Source organism: Symphalangus syndactylus, chromosome 14 (genome assembly GCF_028878055.3).
Source record: "Symphalangus syndactylus isolate Jambi chromosome 14, NHGRI_mSymSyn1-v2.1_pri, whole genome shotgun sequence".
NCBI lineage: Eukaryota > Metazoa > Chordata > Mammalia > Primates > Hylobatidae > Symphalangus > Symphalangus syndactylus.
The window spans coordinates 7987975-8009517 of record NC_072436.2 but is presented as its reverse complement, the minus strand read 5'-3'; the positions used below and the strand labels follow the sequence as shown (position 1 = coordinate 8009517).

General features: G+C 49.6%; 4 protein-coding genes and 1 pseudogene across 19 annotated transcripts in view; 3 read left to right on the top strand and 2 right to left on the bottom strand.

Moving 5' to 3' along the window:
* TBCD (tubulin folding cofactor D) overlaps window positions 1-8065 on the top strand; it is a 195197-nt gene extending 187132 nt beyond the window's left edge. For all 3 annotated transcript variants that reach the window (XM_055240525.2, XM_063617094.1, XM_063617093.1), the window contains 5 exons: window positions 3267-3356; window positions 4035-4122; window positions 5034-5143; window positions 6749-6833; window positions 7822-8065. In XM_055240525.2, the coding sequence (XP_055096500.1) occupies window positions 3267-3356; window positions 4035-4122; window positions 5034-5143; window positions 6749-6833; window positions 7822-7935 (487 nt within the window). In that variant the 3' untranslated portion in view covers window positions 7936-8065. The remainder of the gene's footprint in view (window positions 1-3266; window positions 3357-4034; window positions 4123-5033; window positions 5144-6748; window positions 6834-7821) is intronic.
* The window catches only part of LOC134732400 (uncharacterized), a 132893-nt gene that overhangs the window by 19288 nt on the left and 92062 nt on the right, over window positions 1-21543 (top strand). The gene's annotated exons all lie outside the window — the stretch shown is intronic.
* LOC129461500 (uncharacterized) lies at window positions 6845-7815 on the top strand. The gene is given in 2 exon segments (XM_055240541.2): window positions 6845-7056; window positions 7059-7815. Coding segments are annotated over 2 exon segments (696 nt in total). The 5' UTR covers window positions 6845-6855; the 3' UTR covers window positions 7554-7815.
* Window positions 9203-21543, bottom strand: part of B3GNTL1 (UDP-GlcNAc:betaGal beta-1,3-N-acetylglucosaminyltransferase like 1) — a 104848-nt gene continuing 92507 nt past the window's right edge. For 7 of the 14 annotated variants that reach the window (XM_063617158.1, XM_063617160.1, XM_063617159.1 and 4 more), the window contains one exon: window positions 9203-9466. In XM_063617158.1, the coding sequence (XP_063473228.1) occupies window positions 9224-9466 (243 nt within the window). In that variant the 3' untranslated portion in view covers window positions 9203-9223. The other 7 variants (XM_063617162.1, XM_063617167.1, XM_063617164.1 and 4 more) reach the window with 6 other exon arrangements.
* LOC129461501 (uncharacterized) lies at window positions 13344-20928 on the bottom strand (annotated as a pseudogene).

Here is a 21543-nt window from a genome sequence, read left to right as displayed (position 1 = left end):
GATAATTTTTTGTATTTTTAGTAGAGACAGGGTTTCACCACATTGGTCAGGCTGGTCTTGAACTCCTGACCTCAAGTGACCTGCCCACCTCGGCCTCCCAAAGTGCTGGGATTACAGGCGTGAGCCACTGAGCCTGGCTTGGGCGCTGCTCTTAAGCTGTCAGGTGGACCCAGAGCCGTGCTGGTCTCCAGGGTTTTCTGCCCCTTTAAGGTCTCTGCTCCCTGGCGCTTCCATTCCCACCGCTGTTGGGGCAGTGCCGGGGCTTCTGGCCATCTTTTGGGTGGTTGCTCCCCAGCCTTGGACAGCGTCCTCGTACTCAGGCACTGGCTGACCCAGGCCCAGGTGAGTCCTCAAGGGCCCCCAGGAAGCCCCCTCTGGTGCTGAGAACCTGAGCGAGCTCTGCAGTCTTGGGATTCCCTGCTTCTCACCACGGGCGTCCCGCTGGAGTCTGCCAGGACTTGGCTGGACTTGGCTCTGCCTTAACCTTTGGGCGGGAGGTGGATCTGGTCTCTGTTGCTCCATCTTTGCTGGACGCTGCACATGTGTTTTAATCTAACAGCATCGAAGGGTTTCCCCTTTTAATTTGTTAATGGGGCATCACTGACTGATCTACTTATACCTGCTGCTGGAACAACCTCCACGTTCACAGGTGCACCCAGCGCGGTTGTGGCGTATTATCCTTTAATACAATGCTAAATATTCCATTTAAATTTTATTTTTGAGATGGAGTTTTGCTGTTGCTGCCCAGACTGGAGTGAATTGGTATGATCTCAGCTCACCGCAACCTCTGCCTCCTGGGTTCAAGTGATTCTCCTGCCTCAGCCTCCCTAGTAGCTGGGATTACAGGCATGCACTACCATGCCCAGGTAATTTTGTATTTTTAGTAGAGATGGGGTTTCACCACGTTGGTCAGGCTGGTCTTGAACTCCCGACCTGAGGTGATCTGCCCACCTCTGCCTCCCAAAGTGCTGGGATTATAGGTGTGAGCCACCGTACCTGGCCTAAAATATTAACATATTTTTCTGGCTTAAAAATTTCAAAATAGGCTGGGCACGGTGGCTCACTCTTTTAATCCCAGCACTTTGGGAGGCTGAGGCGGGTGGATCACAAGGTCAGGAGATCGAGACCACGGTGAAACCCCGTCTCTACTAAAAATACAAAAAATTAGCCGGGCGTGGTGGCGGGCGCCTGTAGTCCCAGCTACTCGGAGAGGCTGAGGCAGGAGAATGGCGTGAACCCGGGAGGCGGAGCTTGCAGTGAGCCGAGATCGCGCCACTGCACTCCAGCCTGGGCGACAGAGCAAGACTCTATCTCTAAAAAAAAAATTATTCAAAATAAGGCTGGGCACCATGGCTCACGCCTGTAATCCCAGCACTTCGGGAGGCCAAGGCAGGTGGATCACTTGAGCTCCGGAGTTTGAGACCAGCCTGGCCAGCATGGTGAAACCCCATCTCTACAAAAAATACAAAAACATTAGCTGGGTGTGGTGGTGCCTGTAGTCCCAATTACTTGGGAGGCCAAGGTGGGAGGATGGCCTGGGCCTGGGAGGCGAAGGTTGCAGTGAGCTGAGATTGAGCCACTGCACTCCAGCCTGGGCAACATAGCCAGACTCTGTTTAAAAAAAAAGTTTTTTTTTTTTCCAAAATAGGATGGTACAGAAAATACCCTCCTGCCATGTCCTGCTATGAATACAGCTTTGTATTTCTCTCTACAGTTTTGTCAGTTTTGGCTTTTCAGGTTTTGAAGCGTGTTTGTGGGCTGAATCCTTCTCAGCCATTTCTAGGATGCTTTTGGCTCTGCTCATTCTTTGTCTTGCTTCACTTGACTTTGAACTACTTGTTTCCATCCTTCTACTTTCAGTATCTTCATACATGTATGTTTTTGTATGTCTCTCATACAACAGTGTATAGTTTTGTAAAAATTCAGCCTGTAGCTTTTACCTGCGTCCTTCATGACCTTTATAATCCCCTTGGTTCTCAGTCTGCCACTCACAGGACTTTTCCCTGTGCTGCGTTCCCAGTGCCCCCTCCCTGTCCCCACCTGTGCTTTTTGTTGCATTAGTAGAATTGCTTTTGTCATTCCATTATTTTCATATATTTGTTTGGGACATTTTACTCTTTTTTCTGTTCTGTTAACGCTTACCCTAGAAATTAGAAATGACATCACATATTCTTAGTGAAGTCCAGTTTTCAGCATTTTGTCCTTATTGGACAATAGCAAGGATATTAGAACGTGTTGGTTCCGCGTGCTTCTGTCTTGAGTTATATGCTATTATTGTCAGATATTTTGTCTTAGATGTACGTGGTTTCCTGTTGATTGTGGTATTGTATAATTTGCGTTATTTTGAATTTTCCACGTTTTTTATTTCTTTGTCTCTCATCACTTACTGATTTTGGGACCCCCCGGGATCAGGGTTTGCATTTCCTCTCCCTAGAGCACACTCCCTTGGATTTCTCGAGTGGGGTCTGCTGCGGTGAAGCTCTCCCATTTTATGTGCAGATTATTTTCAGAGGGTATATGGAATTCAGGCAGCTGTTTTGTTTCAGCATATTAGAAATATTCTCCACTTCCTCCTGGCTTCTGTTGTTGCTTTTGAGTGTCACCTCTGAGTCTGCCTGTGCTCCCTGGAACCGTGGGTCTCCTTGACCCACGGTCAGCAGTGAGGGTTTCCTGGCCTGTCGGGTGGCTGGAGCTTGGCTGCATTCCCCACTGAGAGAGGCAGGTGCGTGCCTTCTCCTCCCTGGAGTGGCCTTCCGGTGCCCTCTCAGAGCTGCTCATCAGGGCTGTGCCTTTATCAGCACCAAGCTTCAGCCCTTGTCCCTGCTGCCACTGAAGGCTCAGAACAACACTGCACAGCCTTGTGTGTCCTCTGTGCGTCGGCAAATCCCCCCGGCTCTGCGGCAGCCCACGCCGGGCCGCCTCTGGAGAGGGCGGTGGAGGAGCACAGGCATCCTGGCTGCCACTGTGTTGGGGACAGACCCTGGGGCCTGGGAAGGGAGGTGGGGCCCCGTGGGGGCTGCTGCACCACAGGTGAGAGACAGCAGAGGCCGGCCAGGTGGTGGCACAGCCGCTAGGGACCAGGCCAGCCTGTGGAGGTATCGGGATGGGGACCAGTGGACTTGCTGGCAGAGGGGCCACAGGGCTGCCACAGGCTTCTTGGACTGAGCCACTGGGAGGACGGAGTTGACCTTCTTTGAGACAGAAAAAGTGTGCATCCTGGGGCTGCCTGTGAAAGCTCATCTCTAAAGTGTGTGTTGTTCTTCCAGCCACCCCTTTGCTGTGAAGTTGCTTGCGCTTTGTAAGAAAGAAATCAAGAATTCAAAAGACGTCCAGAAACTCCTGTCAGGCATTGCAGTGTGAGTTTCAAGTGCTACTGGCCTTACACGGAATGGCAGGGCGCAGCCTCCCTTGGCTGAGGGCAGGAGTCCGCGGCTCCAGGCGGGAGAGGAGCAGTTAGTGTTACTCCTCAAGCTAAGCTAAGATGGTGCATTCCAATGTTCAAAGCAGTCGCAATGGGAGGCGAGGCAGCCCAGGTGCTGGTGGAGGGAGTTCCCGCTGGAACAGGCGAGCGCAGCCCCTGCTGCCCTCCCGCTCTGCCCTGTGGGGAGGGGAGGCCCGGGAAAGGAGGTGCGTGGTCAGGGGCTGCCTCCCCAATTCTCCTGTGTGCCCTGGGGGTCGCTGTTCCTCTGCGGTGCTTAGGTGGACACTGGGCAGGTGCGCCAGCCAGCGACAGGCACCTTGGCTGCTCTGTGGCTCCTTGAGGCGGGGGTCCTCATGGCAGGGGGAGCAGCCCTGCAGGAGACCCTCTGTGAGGCGTCCTCGCTTCCCACAGTGGCTTTCCCAGTGCGACACTCGCTTGTGGGCACAGTGCATATGTGCACACACACACACACCTCGGCTCAGGGCTCCAGCCCTGCCCTGTGCTCACGGGTCTGCTCTCCCCAGGCCTCCACATGGGACTTTGGGTCTGGGGTTTCCTGGGGTTGGCCTGCGCGGGGCGGGGCTCACCCGGAGCCATGTGCTGCTCTCGGCAGGTTCTGCGGGATGGTGCAGTTCCCCGGCGACGTGAGGAAGAAGGCCCTCCTGCAGCTGTGTCTGCTCCTCTGCCACCGCTTTCCGCTGGTGAGTGCCTCCCCCTGCTCACGGGTGTTTGCCCTGTGGACTCAAGCCCCTTGGTGACAAGAAGGCCTTCGAAGGCACTGTTGTGTTGGTGTGCTCCGAGCCTCTCTCTTGTTAACACACCTGGCTGATGACACATCACAGGCACACAGCTGTCAAGGGGCTCTGGACGTCACTGTTCTGGCTTCAAGGACGGGGTGTCCGGCTGGTATTTCTATGGACATAAATTGAGGGGTGACCTGGTAGTGGGATCTGGCTCAGGAGCTTCCAGAAGGACCCAGGCTGAAGTGGTTCAGCCACACCTAGGGGCAGTGCCCTTCATCCCCAGCACTCCCTGGCTGTTAGATTTCTAGGATTTCTTTTCTCCTGGCTGCAAAAAAAACCTTAGATGATCCAAAGGTGACATTTTCCTAAAAGGCAAAAGTAACTTCACGTTATACGGTGGTTCTCAAAGTGGGGTGCTGGACCCTCAGCCTCGGCACCTCTGGGGCTTCAGCAGTGCAGTTCCTGGGCCCTGTCCTGCTGACTCAGGACCTCTAGGGGTGGGCCCGGGGCTCTGACCACCAGCGCAGTGAGACATGTGATGACCAGGGCACCGCTAGAAAAGAGAGCAGGTGAGATTGCTTCTCTGGTGAGGGAGCAGGTTGGTTAATAAAGCATTTAAACAAGAATGATGTGACCTTCACTGCTGGGATCCTGCAGCTAGCTGTGTGTCTGGAGGGAGGAGGTGGTTAATGGGCCTGGAAGGCGCCTCCTCTTGGTTGCGGCCCTGCTGTGGCTGGGATGAGATACAGGGTCAGCGCCCTCCTCCTGACGCCTTCCACTGATGGGGCTCCCTGGCTTGGCTCCTGTCGTCTCTCCGGGGTGGGGCGGTGGCGCTTCCCTCCTGCAAATGCACCGCGTCCCTGTCCCAGATCCGGAAGACCACGGCCAGCCAGGTGTACGAGACATTGCTCACCTACGGTGACATCGTGGGCGCGGATGTGCTGGACGAGGTGGTGACTGTTCTCAGTGACACCGCGTGGTGAGTGAAGGCCCTTCCTGCACGGCCACCTGGGCCTGGTACCGCCCCTCTTCCTGTCCCCACCGCGTCTACTCGTCTCTCCCAAAACCCTCTGATAGCAGGAGGAAAGAGGGTTCCCAGGCCTTGACAGCCTCTGCTTGGATTTTACGAGGCAGCAGTGGTGCTGTAGCTGAAACCTCTTCTCAACCGCCCTGTCCCCGAACACTGTCAGGTGTCAGAAACACAGCAAAGCCATCCATCCCACCAGGGGAGCGGGCACCTGTGCCACCACAAGGCTGTGTCTGGTGGCCCGTGGAGCAGGGGGCACTGAAGGCCTGGCAGGTACTGCTGCCCCAGACCAATCTAAAGTTTTCTTGGAACAGGCCACGTGAGCACCTGTTGGAAATCAAGAGGCACAGGCGGAAACAAGAAAAGCTCTCCGCACGCCTCTGCTCTGATGTCTGCTCCCTTCCTCAGGGCCATGAGGCCCTCAGGAGGCCATAGCGCCACTCTCCACATTTACTGTGGCAGGCACAGCTTCTGCAACATGGGCTGGCTTCTTTACCGTGGTGGGGTTTTGAAAGACGCGTGTATTGAGTGGGGAGTGGGAGGGTCTGAATGAGAGAGCAGAGTGGGGAAAGTGCAGATCCCGGTGCGTTGCTACAGGTCTGTGGGGTCCGTGCCCCCGTTGAATCCAGCAAGGACGTAGGTGACGTTCCCTAGGTGTCTCCTTGGAACAGTGACCTTCCCACAGGGCTGGGTTCCCATAGAGTTCACGTGCCAGGCAGCCACTGTGGCCTCGGAGGACAGAGGTGGCCTCTCCAGGGTTCTGCGAGGTTTTCTGGTTTGGGGAGGAGTGTCTCTGCTCCTAAACAAACACGTGGTCCCAGGAGAGGAACCAGGAGCAGCCGGGCTGTCTTGTCAACATCCATTGAGAGATCGGCCATCTTAACTACTGCTTTGGAGATACGTTTTTACAATGATGGTTTTAAAAAAAAACACCAAGGTGCATTCTGGATCAGATTCTAAAATAATTGGCTTTAGGACAGTGAAGAAGCCAGGTGTCCCGAGCGGGGCGAGGCCTCCTCCAGCGAGGCTGGGCCAGGGCGGCCTCCTTTCCTCACATCAGGGAAGGAGGAACTAGCAGGGTGGGCCTGGGGGCTTCTCCTCTCGTTTAAACCCCTGTTAAAAAAAAAATTCCTTAGAATTTAAAGAGAATGTTTTTAATTACAAACAAAAAACATGCCCCAGATATCTCCACAGCATTGCTAGAATTTTTATTTTGCATCAACAGCTAAATTAAAACCTTGAAAACCCTTGTCAGCCCCTTCTTGGCCTCGCTTGGTCCGTCCTCCCGCAGTCCCTGCGCTGGGCGTGGTCCTCCCCAAGGACACCCCATGTTGGGAAGGAACCGTCCTCCTGCGATTCTGGAAAGGGTTCAGGCTCGAGGCTGTGCTGGAGAACGTGCTCCTGTGATGTCTTTTCTGCCCTCAGCCTGGCTTTGGATATCGGGGGTGAGGTCTCCTTTCCCTGATGAGGGCCATGGAAGCTTGACGCGGGGCCTCCGCACACCTGAGGTTCTCAGGTGGGCACTCGAGAGACTCACGGCTCTCCCTCTCCTCACAGGGGCGCGGAGCTTGCGGTGGTGAGACAGCAGCGCAACCGTCTGTGTGACCTCCTGGGTGTGCCCAGGCCCCAGCTGGTGCCTCAGGTAACCCTGTCACCTTCACAGCATGAGGTGCCTGTGCTTCCCTGAGCTCTGGAATGTTCTGGGGCCAGTGGCTGTGCTCAGCTTCTGCCAGTGTGTGCACACGGCCTATTCCCTCGTCTCATGTCAGGACCCCTGGGATTACGGGACCAGCAGAGCTGCCTTCTCTGGCCACTGCCCACACCTGTGGACCCCCGTGGCATCCACTCCACTTGCTCTGGGGCGTGTTTGGGGGGCCGGGGAGTGGGTGGGGCTGGCACCAGCTTGATCCAGGCTCCTCACGCCTGGCCCTGGGGTCTGTTTGTGCTCCAAGTGCCAAGAGTGCCTCCCTACCCCTCCTCATCTGCCTCCCATGAGTGGGGCCGGGGCTCGGTGAGAGGCCCCCAGAAGCTGCCCCTGTGCACCTCGCCAGCCCGTCACTCTTCTTCTAAAGTAACAAAAACAAGTACCTCAATTCTCACGGAGGCTGGGGCCCAGGGTTGCTGTGCTGTCTCTCTAGTTACCAGGGTTGGCTCCTTCCTCTCAGCCTCCTTCCAGCAGGAGGTTATATCCAAGAGGGAGGAGGAGAACCATGTCCAGATACATGGGGGCAGTGGGGACGGGCTGAGCATCAGGACACACCCTCCCCCATTTCTGTGTGTGTACAGGCTGAACTCAACAGCAGACTTTTTGGAATTAAATGTGCTTTTTACATTTTTATTAGGAAAAGTTTCAAACATGTGAATGCAGGTTAAGAGCAGTGCAGTGAACCTCTCTTCCCGCTCCCTAGATGCAGCATCCCCAGATGGGGTGCCCTTCCGAGGACACGTCAGTCATGTGCACCTGTCAGCCACATAGCTCGGGCTCCTGGGTTTGCGGGAAACGGCACACACAGTTTCCTGCAGGAACGCAGTGTCAGTCCCCACACAGGGCCCAGGGGGCGAGGGTCCCCTGGCTGGGAATGATGTGTGTTGGAGCTGACCAGCCTGAGCTTGTCTTACCTCTTCTTCAGCCTGCTGAAGCCAGTCCTGGAGCCCATATCTCATCCCTGCCTGGTGAGGACGTCTTGTTCCTGAGGGAGGCCGGTGTGGAAAGCCTGAGCACAGTGGTGCCTCCAGCTGTGTAGCGCTGGCTCTTGGAGGCTGGCACCAGCTGACAGCTTTTCCTCTCTGCACCTGCACTCTAGTGACCTGGGGTGGATGCCTCTGCCTTCACTTGAACACAAATGTGCTTCCTATAAAATCATGTACCAAGAAGTTCTGCCTTTTGTCTCTGAGCCTGATGTGTGTAGGGGTGATGGAGAGGCTCACTGCCCAGGGGTCAGCCAGAGGGGAGGTGGGGTCAGCCAGAGGGGAGGTGGCTCTACTCCTCCTGCCTGGAGACCAGGCCGCCTTTTGCCTGGTGCTGTCCCTGCTGTGGGAGACCTCTGGCCGCAGGCGGTGCCCTGCCCAGTCTTGGAGAGAGATGAATGTTAAATCAGAGGTTCAAATGCCAGAGAACTGACAAGCCCTGGTGGCAGGCATGGTCTAGAGTGCTGGGCAGATGCTGTTTTTGGGCCCGTCTACCTGGTGGGGGTGCTGTCCTCCCACCTGTGCACATGTGAGCATTGTGCATGTGGCCCCTCTGCAGTGCAGGAGTCACTGATTGATGGGTGTGCAGACCAGCAGCTTCACAAATGTCTGCTGCAAGGGGAATCGTCAGAGTCCAATGTGTGCCTCTACAATAATGTGGGAAATACTATTCTTGAAATGATGACACTGTCTTAGGAGAGCCTGGCAGAGTCTACACTTGGGTTTTTACGCAGAGGACAGAAGGCTACCCAGAGTCTACACTTGGGTTTTAAGCAGAGGACAGAAGGCTGCCTTTGTCTCCATGTCTGAGCTCCTGCTGATCCATCCCAAAGCCGGTGAGGGGAACGTGTATAAAAATTTCACTGTGGTAGCAACCCACACCCATGCTGGGACCTGTGCTGTGCTCACAGGGCTTGAGGTGCAGAACCACGGCCAGCAGCACCAAAGCAGCCCCAGGTGTGGCCACTTGGAGGCCCAAGGGCTTGGGTGAGCAGCCCTTTCCCTGTGTGAAGAGCCCAGGGGTGCCGTGTATGTGGTGTAGATTGGGGTGGCTCCCCGGCCTGCTCTCAGGAACATGGACAGCCCCAGAACTGGGAGGTGCCACCTGCATCTGTGAGGCAAGGCTCAGTCGTGGTTCTCACTTGTGAGGTCACCAGGACCACAAGGCCAGGACTCTGTCCATGCTGTGTGTTTAGCAGACAGCTCTTCACGGGACGTGTGTGGTGACCTGACCGCACAGGAGTGTGGGGTTAACACACTACCATTCTTGTGTTTGACCTGGTGGCCAATAGTCTTTATCCCTTAAAAGAGCCTTGGGTTACATTTTTACGAAATTTAAACATTTTATTCCAACCTGTGTAATAGGGGTCTCCTCCTCCTCGAACTGTCCCCTCGATTGGCTGGGGTCACGTGGTGAGGGTCCTGGGTGACCAGGCCCAGCCTTGGCCACATGTGTCCACACGGTGGAAAAGGCTCGGCTCCTGGGGTCAGCACACACAAGACTCTGGTTGCATCTGCTGGGTGTGGAACTGAGGCGCACCATTGTCTTGCCTGCAGCTCACGAAGCTCCTGCTGGCCTGGGATGCACTGAGGATGGAGGGAACAAGTGGCTTCTGAGAAAAACATGATGAACTGTTCTTAGTGCAATTAAAAGATTCCAGATAAATGGCATTTTAAGACATGGAGGCAGGTCAATTACCCACCCAGACCCATCAGTGACACTATGTGGCAAAGCAGTTCTTCTTTCAATGTTGGTCTAACTTAGCAACCTGAGGAAAGTGGATCACTCCCCTGGCCACTGCCTCTTTCCCACTGGATCCCATCCATCACTGGGGCACTTGTGCTCACCAGACACCTGGTGGCCTGGAAAGCCCTTTTTCATTCAGTCGCTGTTTCTGGAGCCCACCAGGGTCCAGGTGATGGAGTTTGGTGAGGAACCCCTTGTGCACATGATAGCTGGGGCAGACAATAGCAAATGAACAAGCAAGCACCATCAAGGCAGGCAATACTGAGCGCTATGAGCAAAGATAAAGTGGGCAATGGAACGGCGTGTTGGGTGTTGACTCCAAGAAGAGGTGTTCAGAAAACCTCTCTGAAGGGGCAGCATTTGGGCAGAAGTCCAAACAAACTGTGCCCAATGGCAGAAAAGAGAATGCTTGTGGTCCCAGAGGTGGAGCAAGCTTTGTGAGTTTAGAGAGCAGCAAGAAGCCAGTATCCCTGGGACTGGGGAGCTGATGTGGGATTTGTGCACCCCCCAACGTGTTCTAGGCACAAACCAGAAACCCTCCATGTGAGAGCACAGACCTTGGAGATCCTGAGGGTTTCTGCTGAGCCCTGGAGTCTAGTCATGCTATTTTGATAGCAGAATGGACCAGAGAATGTAAGGCCCAGGGCCAGATCTAGTAGACTGCTATATAAAGCTGGGACCCTAAATAAATCTTTTTCAAAGGAACAGCAGCAGGACTCTTATCTCAATCTCCCCTGAAGTGGCCTCAATTAATACTACCTGTATGATCCCCAAAACTCCTATAGTGGAAAATTTGATTGACCTGGCCCTGACCAGTGGTATTCCCAGACAAGGGGCAGAAGATGCAAATACAAAACCTCTCTGGAAGAATGTAGTCTCTAATATGAGTACATTTTTGAAAAGGGCTAGAAATTATCAAGAAGAGATTAGAAAAAAACAGAGCCCCTAGAAATGTAAGAAGTGAAATTGAAAGCTCAATGGATAGCTTAGACACAGCTGAAGAGAGAATTAGAAAACTGGAAGATCTGAAAAAATTATCCAGAGAACTGGAAAATACGAAAGCAACATCAAGAGACATTGAAGAATGTCTAACCTTTGGGTAACTGGGGTCTCAGAATGAAATGAAATGATGCAGATATTCAATCCTGACATGCAACAGTCCCCAGATACAGAAGCCTAACAGTCTCACACATTTAGACCTGCCACAGTGAAACTGCAGAACTGTAAGAAGGACAGAGTGATATAAACGACTACCAATTTCCCAGCAGCAGCACTGGAGTTGAGCAGTGAGTAGACCAAGATCTTCATTATGCTGAGAGAAAATAGCTTTCAAGTTGCTTGAATTGTGTCCACAGCATAACATTAAGAGAACAAAATTAAGTCATTTAGCTAAAAATATGCCATTCTAATGCATGTTTGGTTTTTTAATCTTGGCTTAATATTTGGGGTTGAGTCATTTGTTTTGAGAGCTGTCCTGTGTATTGCAGGGTGTTCAACATCCCAGATGGCAGCAGCATCCCCCTACCCAGCTGTGACAAAAAGAACAAAAAAATGTCTCCAGACATTGCCAAATATCTTCTAGGGGTGCCCCTGGCTGAGAACCACTGCTTTAGTGGATAAACTTTAGGCAGGAGGGAAATGATCGCAGTTGGATAGCTGGAGGAATGTGGAGCAAGGAAAACAATAAACTGTGACCATAAAAACCTAGAAAGATCGCTTATATGTGGATTTTTTTTTAAAGCACGTAAAATGGACAACAGCAGCATACAAATCAGTGGCAGAGTTGGTGGCTGAATTTAGAGCATCTTAAGTCTGTACATTCTCCTGGAACAGAGTGCAGATAATTCAGTTATCAGCTTGGCTAAGTGCATGTTGAAGTATTTAGTCACACACAAACAGTTAATATATGGGGAAGATAACTTCTATACTAGTAGGAGAGAAATGGAACAAGAATAAAAAATACACTATCAAAATACGCAAGAATGGCAAGAGGAAAAGGCAGAACAAGCTGCAAAACACACACACACATACAATTAGAAATAAATATTTCAGGACACAATACATGTAAATGGATTAAAACCTCTATGTTAATGACAAAGTAAGTTCTCCAGTTAAAGGAAGGCAAATAGTGTTATTAGGAATAGATTACTATATGATGATTAAAGGCTCAGTTCAACAGGAAGATGATAGAGCTTTCCTACATTTGTAACAGTCTTAGAAGACATTAAAGCAAACATTCAAGAAGAAATTGATCACCTACTACCAGTGTATTTTATTGAATTGGTACATTTCAATAGTGTCATAAGGCACAGTTGAAGGAGAAAAGCTTGACCCAATGGGCAGTTACAGAACCCAAGTGTGTGTGTGTGTGTGTGTGTGTGTGCACAAATTTTAAAAAGATGTTTTTAAAAACATCTCTTTAAAAGAAATAATGAAAGATAAAAGTTAATCACAACAGATGGAATTCACCTAAAGTGGTGCTTAGGCGATTCTGAAGTCGTGAATTATACATTAGAGAAGAAAGGCTGGAAATTAATGAGCTGAACATAAGCAGAAGACTAACTGTAAAGAAAATTAGAGCAGAATGAAAAGGAAATGAGGCATAATAAAGGAACAAACCCCGATGGTGCTTCGGTGAAAAGACCTACCTGGGAGCAGCTGCCATGGGTCCGTCAGCTGAAGTGAAGGAAGTCCTGGCCCTCCTGCAAGTGCAGCGACCTCAGGTTGTCCTCAAAGGCACCCCCTGTGAGGTCCTGTCGGTAGCAGCAGATTCAGCTCAGTCTGGTCTCTCCTGGCTCTAGGAGGCCACTGTGGAGCTGCCTCCAGGGCCAGGGGTTGGGGGTGGCCTGTGTCCACCTGTCACGTGGTCCACTATGAACTTCTGCTCCTCTCCTAATAGCAGAGAGGCTGGAAGGAGACAAGGGCCAGAGACGGCAGCAGCCAGCACTGCTTGTGCCACAGGCCTGTTGGTCAGCAGAGGGGAGCCCCGCCCCGGCCTTCTGGCCTCGCCTCTCTACATAAGGTGGCTGACTCTCCCTGGGGGCACTCGGAATGGAATGAGACCAACAGGCAATGCCTCTGCTGTTCAACCAGGGCAGACCCACCTTCCCTCCACACACCCACCCCTCTGCAGAGGCCAGGAGTGGGAGGAGGCCGCTCAGACAGAAACTGCATCTCAGAACCATCAACAGCTGCCCCTGTCTGATCCCCTCTGGCCTCTCATCCCCACCCCTGCAATGGAGTGAGGGCTGTGACTCCGGATCCCTGGATGCTTAATCTTGTCCCGTGTGCTGGCCTTGGCCAGGTCACCTACTCTCCTGTATGAGGCCACAGCAGGTGTCCAGAAATGCCTTTCAGACGTGCCCTGCACCCCAGCACCTCCTGAACACGTTCCTGAAGATAGCCCGGCAGAGTGGTGGACACAAGTCTCTGGCCTCTGGCAGGACACAGGAGGGACTATGCATTCCCGTCACAGTCCTCGGTCCTTGAATCGGAGCCTGGCTGTACCCCCAACCCCCACCACATCAGAATCCATTACACCACCTACCACTGCTGTCACTCAAATGATGCTGTCACTCAAATGAAAGCCATCCTTCCTGGAAAACATTTCCACACGCTCTGCCGCTATCTGTCCTTCCTCCCTTGTCTCTCTGCTCTAGAGTTTGCAAAAGAAACACACCTGAGTTCAGGGACCAGGCCAGCCCAGTGCGTGTTGACACTGTCTTAAACAAGACTCTGTTAAAACTAGATGCTTCTGGAGAGCAACATGTTCCATTAGGAGAATGAAAAGGCAAACCACAAAATGGAGGAAGACATTTGCAAAACATTAAAGCAACAAAGGTGAGCAGCCAGAGGCGTAGAGGACTCCTACAGGTCAGGAGAGACGCAGTGTGCAGTAGGCTGGTGGGGAACCCTGATGAGAAACCGTCAGAGAGGAAAGAACTCCAGTGTCCAGCGGACACGAGGTTGGTGCTCAGACTCACACCTGAAACCACTATGATGCTCAGACTCACACCTGAAACCACCATGAGAACACATTCCCCAAACTGCTGGCGACCAAGTGCCCAGCCCAGTGTGAGGGACCCGTGCAGCTGGGCCCTCTGGCTCTGGGCATGTTCCTGGGCCAGCCTCTTTGTGGGTATCATCCAGAGAAGCTGAGGACGCAGCCACACCCACGACCTGCCTTCCACTCCCAGGATTAGGCCCGAGGCAGGGACACTCACGCAGGAGGACGCAGCAAACCGGGAACCACTGCCACAGGCCTGGGTCCTGGCGTGGCCTCTGGGTGGGGTGGCATTTGCACACGGGACGTGGAGAAAGTCCACACCACATACAGCGATATGCACGCACCTCAAACACGTGGAGTGAAAGCCAGATGCAAGAACACAGACACTGGATTCTGCTCACATGAGCTACAAAAATAGGATAAATTAGACTATGGTTTAGGGATGTGTTTGTGCACACGCCATGAGGGTTGGCCCTGCCAGGTGCCAAATACACGTTCACAACCAACATAGACGGCATTTCGTTCCTGGAAAAGCAGTGATGTGAACGATGTTGGGACAAGTAGTTATCCAAATAGAAAAACTTGCATCTGTAATCAAAAGAAATTCCAGTCGTATCAAAGATGTAATTAAAAACTAGAAATCCCAGAAGCAAAATTGGACAATGTTGTTTTTTAAATTTCACAACCAGGAGTGATTGTCTTAGAATGAATCAAACTCCATAAATGAAAGTCACTTACTTTGATTATATCACAATGGCAAAAATATAAAAATATCAAATGGCAGGAAAATTTGCAGCATGGCGGAGAGTTTTCCTTATGAAAATACTGACCAACAGAAAAATGGGCTAATGAAAAGAATAATTTACTAAAAGGGAAATAAAGCAGTTCATAAATATGTGAGAAGATGCTTTCCCTCCCCGTAAGGGCACAAGGCAGGTGCTCCATTACTGGTGGGTTGGGTTGGCACAGCAGCTGCAGGTGGTGAACAGCCAGATTGGGACTGAATGTGTGTGCTCTTTGACCCAGAAATTTTTAGAATTTATTCCACATAGAGCCACTTGAGCGAAATTATGTATATATACAAATACTCACTGCAGCAGCATTTTAAACAGCAAATGATTAAAAATGGCCAAAAGGCACGTCAGTAAGTAACTATCACAAATGCATGAAACATCCGTATAATCGAAGAGCGGGTGTTTCAGTGATGAACGTGAACCCTGGGTTTCTCTTTACTCTTCCAGCTAACAGTAGAGGAAGGCACAACAGTGCCACTGAGGTGCCCTGAGACCCGCGAGGTGCTCCTGCCAAACGGAATCGCAGGGGAGCCTGATGTGGCCTCGGTCTGACCACCTCTCAGTAGGATGGAGCAGAACACGCAAAACCACAGGGAACCGGTCGGCAGAGTGCAGGATACACAAGCCCCTTCTTCAGCTGAACTAAGAAAAGAGCGTTGGCGTCGGGGAGACAGAAAGGTCATGTCGTTAAGGTCACACGGATGCTGCCCGATTCCAGCAAACTGAAAACATGAAGCAATTTATAAGGCAATTAGGAAGATTTGAACACTGATGGGGTATTTGGAATTCTGTGGTGGGATGGTGGTTTTACGGTCCTTTTAACAGTTTTTATCTCCTTGAGATACATCAGGGAAACAATAGATGAAATTAGGCTGGAATGAGTGTCAACACCAGTGTGGGGAGTGGAGGAGTGGAGGACACATAAGGCGGACACTGTGCTGGCTCCAGGGATGGATACATAGGGCTGGTTTCCCGTCACTTTGCTAATATGGTTCAAATAAGCCGGAAATTTCCCTGAATAGAAAGGTCACAACAACAGTAGAGCCCGGGGGCTCCAGCGGCTTCACACGGATTAACCTCCAGTCTGCATTACGTGGAAAGAGCAGGACATGGAACAAGCATGTGCTGTGAGGCCACACTGCCAGCTGCCCCTGGAAGAACATGTAAGAGACAGGTGACCGTGGGGGCCCTGGGCCCTCCAAGGACACGGCGTGTGCAGGACAAGGAGGAACCTCCTTTCCCATGCTAAGCCCGCTCCCTGGGAAGGGTTTTCACCAAGTGCCTTGGGGTTCATATGAGCGCCCCAAGATAGTAGTGACACCACAGGTCACCATAACACATAAAGTAACAGTTTGACTTATTGCGAGAATTACCACAAGGAGACGTGGAGTGGGCGTGCTGCTGGAAGAGCGGCACTGACAGGGTTGGAGAGGGGTCCCTGAGAAGTAGATCGTGAAAAGGCTGTTTCTGAAAAACTAAACCAGGTATGTGTAGAATTTGCATTTTATAATTGCTGCTCGGAGCCTGCCATTGACTCGTCTAAATGTCCCCGGTAACTTGGACAATGGTTATTCAAAGTTGTTCATTTACTTTGCTCAGATCCATCAGAGCAATCACTATCTTTGGCAGCTACAGCCTTGGAAAATGTCTTTTTTCAATAAGACTTGAAAGTTGGAATGACTCCTGGACCCATGGACTGCAGAACGGATGCTGTGTCAGCACGAAAACACGAACCCCTTGTACATCGGCCTCAGAGCTCCTGGATGACCAGGTGCACCATCAATGAGCAGTCATATTTTGAAAGGAATCTCCTTTTCTGAGCACTGGGCCTAACAGTGGGTTTACGCTATTCCATAAACCATGCTGTGCACAGATGTGCTGCCACCTGGGCCTTGCCGTCCATTTTTAGAGCCACAGGCAGAGCAGATTTAGCCTCATTCCTAAGAATCCTAGGATTCTCAGAATGGTGAGCACTGCCTTCAACTTAACCCATTTATGCCTGAGGTTGCAATTTTTTGAATTTTTGCAATCAGACCTTGGCAGTGACCTTAAGCAGAATATAAACTCGCACATGCTTAGCGTTCCAATAATGGAACGCTAGGCATAAGTGGGTTTTAAAGTCACAGCAGCATTAGCCTCTAATAGAAGAGTCAGACTGTCTTTTGAAGCTCTGAAGCCAGGCATTGACTTCTCCCTACCTATGAAAGGCCTGCATGGTGTCTTCTTCCAGTTCAGGGTTGCTTCCTCTACACTGAAGATGTGTGGTTGAGTGCGGCCACCTCCATCGTGACCGTAGCAGGATCCTCTGGAGAGCCTGCTGCCTCACCTCACACTCATATTATGGAGACGACTTCTTTCCTTAAGCCTTGTGGACCAACCTCTGCTAGCTTCAAACTTTTGTTCACAGCTTCCTCACATCATTCAGCCTTCACAGAATTGAAGCGAGTCAGGACCTCGCTCTGTATCAGGCTTTGGCTTAAGTGAATGTTGTGGCTGGTTTGGTCTGTCAGACCACGAACACTTTCTCCCTATCTGCAAAAGGCTGTTTCACTATCACTTGTGTGTTCACTGAGGACCACTTTTCCTTTGCATTCACAAGTCGGCTGTTAGGCCGAAAGCTGGGCCTCTCCTGCCAGTCTTGGCTTTTGACATGCCTTCCTCACTAAGCTTAAATGTTTCTAGCTTTTGATTTAAAGCGAGAGACATGCGAGTCTTCCTTTCACTTGAACACTTAGAGGCCACTGCGGGGTTATTAGTTGACCTAATTTCAATGTTGTGCCTCAGGGAAGAGGGAGGCCTGAGGAGTGGTGGGGTGGAGGGGAGCGGGGAGGGGACAGCCGACCAGCGGAGCCATCAGAACATTCACATTTATCAAGTTCACTGTTTCATATGGGCACCCCGAGATAGTAGTGACACCACAGGTCACCGTAACACATACAATAACAGTTTGACATATTGCGAGAATTAACACATGGAGATGGGGAGACGTGGAGTGGGCGTGCTGCTGGAAGAGGGGCACTGACGGGGTTGCTCTAGTGGGGCTGCCACATGCCTGTAATGTATAAAACGCACAATGAAGTGCAATAAAATGAGATGTGCCAGTAATTGCCAGAAAGCTGTGCCCACGAGGCTCTGCTCACGTCGTCCTGCCTGGACTTGCCTTCGTTGTGTGACAGCTCACCGCGGGCCGGGCAGTGTAGACCAACACACGCTGGCCTCACGGCTTCTGCGGGGCAGGAACCGAGACCCGCCCTGGTGTGGCGTGCTTCTAGCTGTCACAGGTGCCTGTGTCTGTGTGTCCCTCACAACCCCCCAACAGTACTGCTCAGGGCCTGGCTCGCTCTATCAACCACTCACCCGTGGTTATTTACCAAGAAAATGCAAAGCAAAAAAAGCAGGGGTTGCAATCCTACTCTCTGATAAAACAGACTTTAAACCAAACCAATGAAGATTAAAAAAGACAAGGACATTACCTAATGGTAAGGGGATCAATGCAACAAGAAGAGCTAACTATCCTAAATATACATGCACCTAATACAGGAGCACCCAGATTCATAAAACAAGTTCCTAGAGACCTACAGAGAGACTTAGACTCCCACACAATAATAATGGGAGACTTTAATACCCCACTGTTGATATTAGATTGAGACAGAAAATTAACAAGGATATTCAGGACTTGAACTCAGCTCTGGACCAAGCGGACCTAATAGACATCTACAGAACTCTCCACCCTAAATCAACAGAATATACATTCTTCTCGCACCACACAGCGCTTACTCTAAAATTGACCACATCATTGGAAGTGAGACACGCCTCAGCAAATGCAAAAGAACAGAAACCCTAACAGTCTCAGAACACAGCGCAATCAAATTAGGACTCAGGATTAAGAAACCCAAAATTGCAGCACTGCATGGAAACTGAACAACCTGCTCCTGAGTGACTACTGGGTAAATAACAAAATTAAGGCAGAAATAACGAAGTTCTTTGAAACCAATGAGAACAGAGAGACAATGTACCAGAATCCCTGGGACACAGCTAAAGCAGTGTTAAGAGGGAAATTTATAGCACTAAATGCCCACATCAGAAAGCAGGAAAGATCTAAAATTGACACTCTAACATCACAATTAAAAGAACTAGAGAAGCAAGAGCAAACACATTCAAAAGCCAGCAGAAGGCAAGAAATAACTAAGATCAGAGCAGAACTGAAGGAAATAGACACACACACACAAAAAAAACCCTTCAAAAAAATCAATGACTCCAGGGGCTGGTTTTTTGAAAAGATTAACAAAATAGACTGCTAGCCAGGCAAAGAAAAGAAGAATCAAGTAGATACAATAAAAAATGATAAAGGGGCTATCACCACTGATCCCACAGAGATACAAACTACCATCAGAGAATACTATAAACACCTTTACGCAAATGAACTAGAAAATCTAGACGAAATGGATAAATTCCTGGACACATACATCCTCCCAAGACTAAACCAGGAAGACGTCGAATCCCTGAAAAGACCAATAACAAGTTCTGAAATTGAGGCAGTAATTAATACCCTACCAACCAAGAAAAGCCCAGGACCAGATGGAGTCACAGCCGAATTCTACCAGAGGTACAAAGAGGAGCTGGTACCATTCATTCTGAAACTTCCAAACAATAAAGAGGGACTCCTCTCTAACTCATTTTATGAGGCCAGCATCATCCTGATTCCAAAACCTGGCAGAGACACAACAAAAAAAATTTCAGGCCAATACCCCTGACGAACACTGATGTGAAAATCATCAATAAAATACTGGCAAACTGAATCCAGCAGCACATCAAAAAGCTTATCCACCATGATCAAGTCAGCTTCATCCCTGGGATGCAAGGCTGGTTCAGCGTACACAAATCAATAAACGTAATCCATCACATAAACAGAACCAAAGACAAAAACCACATGATTATCTTAAAAGATGCAGAAAAGGCCTTCAATAAAATTCAACACCCCTTAGTGCTAAAAACTCCCAATACACTAGGTCCTGATGGAATGTATCTCAAAATAATAGCTATTTATGACAAACCCATAGCCAGTATCATACTGAATGGGCAAAAGCTAGAAGCATTCCCTTTGAAAACTGGCACAAGACAAGGATGCCCTCTCTCACCACTCCTATTCAACATAGTATTGGAAGTTCTGGCCAGGGCAGTCAGGCAAGAGAAAGAAATAAAGAGTATTCAGATAGGAAGAGAGGAAGTCAAATTGTCTCTGCAGATGACATGATTGGATATTTAGAAAACTCCAATGTCTCAGCCCCAAAACTCCTTAAGCTGACAGGCAACTCCAGCAAAGTCTCAGGATACAAAATCAATGTGCAAAAATCATGAGCATTCCTATATACCAATAATAGACAAGCAGAGAGCAAAATCATGAGTGAACTCTCACAAATGCTACAAAGAAAATAAAATACCTGGAAATACAACTTACAGGGGATGTGAAGTACCTCTTCAAGGAAAACTACAAACTACTGCTCAAGGAAATAGGACACAAACAAATGGAAAAAAAAATTCCATGCTTGTGGATAGGAAGAATCAATATCATGAAAATGGCCATAAAATAATTTATAGATTCAATCCCATTCCCATCAAGCTACCATTGACTTTCTTCACACAACCAGAAAAAACTACTTTAAATTTCCTGTGAAAACAAAAAAGAGTCCATATAGCGAAGACAATCCTAGGCAAAAAGAACAAAACTGGAGGCATCACACTACCTGACTTCAAACTATACTCCAAGTCTACAGTAACCAAAACAGCATGGTACTGGTAGCGAAACAGATACATAGATCAATGGAACAGAACAGAGGCCTCAGAAATAACACCACACATCTACAACCATCTGATCTTCGACAAACCTAACAAAAACAAACAATGGGGAAAGGATTCCCTATTTAATAAATGGTGCTTGGAAAATTGGCTAGCCATATGCAGAGAACAGAAACTAGACCCCTTCCTCACACCTTAGGCAAAAATTAACTCAAGATGGATTAAAGACTTAAACCTAAAACCATAAATACCCTACATGAAAACCTAGGCAATACCATTCAGGACATAGGCATGGGCAAGGACTTCATGACTAAAACACCAAAAGCAATTGCAACAAAAGCCAAAATTGACAAATGGGATCTAATTAAGAAGCTTCTGCACAGCAAAAGAAACTATCATCAGAGTGAACAGGCAACCTCTGGAATGGGAGAAAATTTCTGCAATCTGTCCATCTGACAAAGGTCTAATATAGAGAATCTACAAAGAACTTAAATTTACAAGAAAAAAAACAGTCTCATCAAAAAGTGGGTGAAGGACATGAACAGACACTTTTCAAAAGAACACATGCGGCCAAGAAACATGAAAAAAAGCTCATCACTGGTCGTTAGAGAAATGCAAATCAAAACCACGATGATACCATCTCACACCAGTCAGAATGGCGATTTTTAAAAAATCAAGAAACAACAGATACTGGCAAGGCTGTGGAGAAGTAGGGATGCTTTTACGCTGTTGGTGGGAATGTAAATTAGTTCAACCATTGTGGAAGACAGTGTGGCGATTCCTCAAGGATCTAGAGCCAGAAATGCCATTTGACCCAGCAATACCATTATTGGTATATACCCAAAAGATTACAAATCATTCTATTATAAAGATACACGCATGCGTATGTTTACTGCAGCATTATTCACAATAGCAAAGACGGAATCAACCCAAATGCCCATCAATGATAGACTGGATAAAGAAAATATGGCACATATACACCATGGAATACTATGCAGCCATAAAAAGGAATGAGTTCATGTCCTTTGCAGGGACATGGATGAAGCTGGAAACCATCATCCTCGGCAAACTAACACAGGAACAGAAAACCAAACACCGCATGTTCTCACTCATAAGTGGGAGTTGAACAATGAGAACATATGGGCACAGGGAGGAGAACATCACACATGGGACCTGTTGGTGGGTGGGGGGCAAGGGGAGGGAGAGCATTAGGACAAACACCTAATACATGTGGGGCTTAAAACCTACATGGCGGGTTGATAGGTGCAGCAAACCACCATGGCACATGTAAACCTACGTAACCTTCCTGTTCAGCACATGT